Source organism: Echinops telfairi, unplaced genomic scaffold (genome assembly GCF_000313985.2).
Source record: "Echinops telfairi isolate 266 unplaced genomic scaffold, ASM31398v2 ScPeMD7_53;HRSCAF=182, whole genome shotgun sequence".
NCBI lineage: Eukaryota > Metazoa > Chordata > Mammalia > Afrosoricida > Tenrecidae > Echinops > Echinops telfairi.
The window spans coordinates 19,162,865-19,168,204 of record NW_022103951.1 but is presented as its reverse complement, the minus strand read 5'-3'; the positions used below and the strand labels follow the sequence as shown (position 1 = coordinate 19,168,204).

General features: G+C 46.9%; 1 protein-coding gene across 1 annotated transcript in view; it reads right to left on the bottom strand.

Annotated features, from left to right (window-relative positions):
* Nucleotides 1–638: 638 nt before the first annotated feature.
* GPR143 (G protein-coupled receptor 143) overlaps nt 639–5,340 on the bottom strand; it is a 41,700-nt gene continuing 36,998 nt past the window's right edge. The window contains exon 9 of the mRNA XM_045290683.1: nt 639–733. Coding sequence (XP_045146618.1) covers nt 639–733 — 95 coding nt within the window. The remainder of the gene's footprint in view (nt 734–5,340) is intronic.

Below are 5,340 nucleotides of genomic sequence, written 5' to 3'. Positions count from 1 at the left end.
AGAGGACATGTTAATATGTGGGGTTGCTGTGAGCACCATGGTGGAATAATACAGGTGCAGGTGAGGCTCGGAGCATAAAAGCAGCAGCCAGGTCCCAGGCCTCTGCATGCGGTGCTGTTGTTTCTCACGGCACCACATGACTGTGGCTGTGGACAGAAAGAGGGTGGTTGAACCCCTCCCTGGGCTCCCTGATCCCTGAAGATCACTGTTTAGGGGACCCCACGGGGCAGCTCCGCTCCATCAGGGGCTGAATCGACCCTCATGCCCCCACCAGAGACACATAGCTGCTGACACACGGTCATCTTCTGCCACAAAAGCACCCATGGTGACCCAGTGGGGCATGAGGGGCATGGGGGTGGGGTCTCCCTCAGAGCAGGCACTGGGGGTACGGCACAGACAGGACCCAAGTGGGACTCAGGATTTTGCTTTATTTTGTCTGCGGCTGCCTAGGGGCTGGGGGCAGGCCTCGAGCTAACAGCCCAACCATGACAAACTAGCAGCGAGGCGAAGGCTAGTGGAGCACTCGGTCCTGGGTGGTTGGTTTCTCCTTTCAGGGGCAGCACACCAGGTGAAGCTCTGGCGGGGTGACAAATGGCCACACAGCCAGAGGAATCTGGGGGTGGGTTCTCCGACCCCCCTCACAGGTCCCCATGGACTCCAGGAGCAGGCTGAGCCTCAAGCCTATGGGGGGCCCCACTGGATGTACAGGTCTCCATCATGCTCGCCTCGGAACCTGGGGAGGGAGGGGATGATCAGACAGCATCTGCAGGCAGCTCTCCTTCAGAGCAAAGGTCCCTTTTCAACAACACAAACAGCAACTGTGCATGTGGACTTCTCCAGATGGAACACACAGGCATCCAATTGGCTGCATCTGTGGGAAACTCAATAGCAACAACTGAAACCAGCTCATCAATTGCTCATCTGTAAGTTCAGGTCAAAGCTGAAGAAATTAAAACAAGTCTCAGAGAGCCGAAATGCCTCCTTGAGTCTATGCTACCTGAATGCAGAGAACTCTCCAGGAATGATGTAGGTGCACTGAATGCTAAGGAGAGAAGACCCAATGGGCTGTGGCAGGACAGGAAAAGTATCATTGGTGAGAAAAGCACACGCTTTCTCCACCGCGAATCTGCTTCTGGGGCCCCCTTCCTCTCCCAGGCTGGCCTCCATCATGACACCTCTCTCTCTCTCTCTCTCTCTGGAACCACCACCTTCCCAGCCCAGCCTCCATCATTGCACCCCTATTTCTGATTCACTGGGCTTCCTGGCCTTGTGAGTGGTGGCCTTTTCAAAGCCACCTGTTTCTCAAGCACTGCCTCAGCCGTAAGCACCGAGGGCTGACATCAAGGAAGTGGGCTGCGCAGCATGTGCTGGGAAGGGACTCAGCTTGTGTCTGGGACGTGACTACCCTGGGACAGGGCCTAGCTTCATGTGGGCCTGTGCAGATATTATGGGGGTGATGGAGGGGTGGGGATGTCAGTGGCAGACACATAAGAAGAGTGCCAGCATTTCATGGCCACATCCACCACTGCCATGAGTTGATCCACACAGAATAATGCCTGACATCGCGTGGAACATCCCCTGGAGCCCAGGTGGTGTAGTGGTTACGCCTTGGGCTACAATCCTCAGGGCTGGCAGATCCAAACTGCAAGTCATTCCACAGCAGAAAGACAGGGCTTTCTATTCCCATAAAGAGTTAAGAGTCTCGATGACTTCCGGGAAGATGGCGACTGAGTAACACACGTCAGAGGGACTCCGCAGAAATCAGTCCAGGAGAGTTACTTAGAGGGAAATTCAACACTGCTGGATCGCAGGAGGAGCATCATAAAGATAAGTAGGCACAGACTCACAAGGTTTTGAGAGGCCGGGGCTTTTGGCTGACAGTGGAAGCTGGCTAGGGCTTGACCTTAGCCCCACCACTGTCTCGGCTGGAGCCGGGACCATTTGGAGCCCACGCAGGGGCTTTAACTCAACACAGCCATAGCTTGCCGCTGCCTTGGGGCAGGGACTAAACCCTTGCAGCTCCACAGGCAGGGATCATGGCTCAGCTACATTGTTACCTTTGTTTCCCTCTCTTCTCTCTGTCCCCCCACAGTCTCAGTGGGCTTACTTTTCAATTTTTTTCTCCACTTTGTCTCTTTCCCGTTCTCTCACACCCCACTGCTGTCCTCCAGACCACTACTCTTGCCCTAGGGCATTTATGCCTGCGCCCCACCCAATTAGGTGAGCTCCACCCTGTGCAGATACCACAAGGCTGGGCCAGCTTCTTACCGGGGAAATCCTGCTTGTGTGGCTGGGAGAGCTCCTATTTTTCCTCTGTTGTCCCACATGACTGAGGGAACTTCCTCCTGCCTACCTTAGTGCATCACAAGGCCTAAGGCAGCTCGGCCTTAGGCCTTGTGAACCTGCTGTGGGAACCTCTGCCCAACTTCCGCAGCACCAAAGCAGGCAACCCACTAGCCTTCTGGGGCACTCCCCTGAGAGGGAAGCCACAGGAGGATAAAGTGGTAGGTTAATTCCATAGTGAAATTAGCTGTAGGCAGTTCGAAGAATTCCTAAAAGTCTCCCAGAGAGAGCCACCCCGTGGTCTATAACTCCCGGGAAAATGGCACCTGGCTCCTCTAAAACAACACAATGCAAACAGCCATCAGCTCCAAAGACTTCAACGAAAAAAACAGGAGAAACAAAAGGCAATGGTAGAAGATGTCCTGAACATAACAACATGCATAGAAGCAGACATTGAGATGCCACAGAAAGAAATTTTAAGAATGCTGCTTGGAGTCATACAGGATATGAGGGAAACAATACAGAAAAAGGATGAAATGATAGAGAAGATAAAGGCCATACACCAAAGGGAAATACAGGAGTTTAGGGAGGACATAACAAACACCAGTAGCAGAAAAACGGACCTCGAGAATCGACTGGAGGAAGCAGAGAAACGCACCAGTGACTTGGAGGACAGCCAAACAGACTTTAACAAACGCGAAACAAAAATCTAATAAGATCATCAGAGAAGTTGAAGAAAACCTAAGAGCTATTTTTGATGCTATGAATAGGTACAACATCAGAATTATTGGCTTGCCGGAGGAAGGCACAACAAAGAAGTCATCTGCAACAACAGTGAGAGAATTCTTGGAGGAAATCTTCCCCAGCTTAATGAGTAAAAAACAGGCAACCATTCAGGTGGGTGAAAGAACACCAGCTAGACTGAATCCTAAGAAGAAGTCACCAAGGCACATAATAGTTAAACTATCCAACTTTCAGGAAAAGGATAAAATCATGAGAGCAGCTAGGGAAAAACAAACAATCACATATGAAGGTTCTCAAATAAGAATATGCTCAGACCTATCAGCAGAAACTATGAAGAAGAGGAGAGAATGGAGTAACACATTCCAAAAATTGAAGGAAAACAACACAAACCCAAGAATACTCTACCCAGCCAAATTATCAATCAAGATAGATGGAGAAGTAAGAGTCTTCCCAGACAAGGAAAAACTCAAATAATACGTTAGAAGAAAGCCAGCCTTACAAAAGATCTCTGCCAACCCAGTATGAGCAGAACAACACTCACCAGGCATAAATAAGAGGCTGCCACATAGAACAACCTCACACAGAGGGCAACAAAGAGAAAAAAGCCCCCAAGATAGCATTGGCTTAAGGGTGGAAAGAAGTCAAGAATGACACACACACACACACACACACACACACGCATAATACACTAATAAGAAAGGAAGGTAGGAAAACACCCAACACAAAAGGTATAAGATGACATCACAGAGTCCACAGATGGAGATAATAACCCTGATATTCAATGGCCTGAACTCAGGCATCAAAACACTGAGGCTAACAGACTGGCTTAGTAAAAACAACCCATCAATATGCTGCCTACTGGAGACACATCTCAAGACTACAGACCAAAATAGGCTGGAATCAAAGACTGGAGAAAGGCATACCAAACAAACAGCAATTCAAAAAAAGCAGGGGTTGCAATCCTAAGCTCGGGTAAAATTGACATGAAAGTACAAACCATAAAAAGAGATACGGAGGGACACTATATAATGCTCAAGGGAATGGTAGACCAAAAAACCACTAAGCATTGTAAACATATATTCCCCGAATGAGAGACCCACTGAATACATCAACCAAACACTCCAAAAGACGAAAAAAGAAATCACAGCCTCAACAATTATAGTGGGTGACTAATATACACCACTCTCTGAGAAAGATAGATCACAGGGAAAAAAACTCAACAAGGAGACTAGAGATCTAAACACTACAATTAGAATATTTGACCTGATAGATATTTACAGAGCTTTTTATCCAAATACAAAAAAATTCACATTCTTTTCAATGCCACATGGCACAAATTCGAAGGCAGACCACATGCTGGGGCATAAGTCGAATCTACATAAACATAAGCACATATACAGACCTCTCCCTCTGACCACTGTGCCATAAGGCTGGAAATCAACAAAAGGAAGATGAAGAAAACAAGACCAAACAAATGGAGGATGAACAACTCTTTATTGCAAAATGAGTGTGCACTGGCACAGATCAGAGATGAAATTAGGAAATTTCTAGAAAGGAACGAGAATGAGAACATGATATACCGAAACTTTTGAGACACAGCAAAAGAAGTTATCAAAGGAAGTTTCATAGCAATACATGCACAACTGAGAAAGGAAGAGAGACTCATGATTGATAAGCTGGCACAAAATTTACTACAACTAGAGCAGAGTCAGCAGGACAATCCTACTAATAGCAAAAGAAAAGAAATTATAAGAATCAGGGCTGAGATTCAGGAGAGAGAGAATAAGAAAACTATGGAAAAATTAATGCTGCTAAAAGTTGGTTCTTTGAAAGGATAAACAGAATTGACAGACCACTGGCAAATCTAACCAAAGAAAGGAGGGAAAAAATTCAATTGCAAGAATGAGGGATGAAAGAGGGGACATTACAATGGACCCTAATGGAATCAAAAGGATAATTACACAGTACTATGAAGGATTGTACTCCAATGAATTCAACAACTTGGAAGACATGGACAAATTCTTGAAAAAACCATCCCTCCCTAGACTGTCCCCAAAGGATATCAAGAATCTCAACAGACCCATAGCAATAGAAGAAATAGACAAGGTTATCAAGGGACTACCAACAATAAAATCCCCAGGCCCAAATCGCTTCACTGGACAATTCTACCAAGCATTTAGGGAAGAACTAACACTAATCCTACACAAACTCTTCCAGAGCATAGAAGAAGATGGCAAACTCCCGAACTTATATTAAACTAGTAAAACTCTGATAGCAAAACCGGGCAAGGATCCCACAAGAATTGAGAACTAC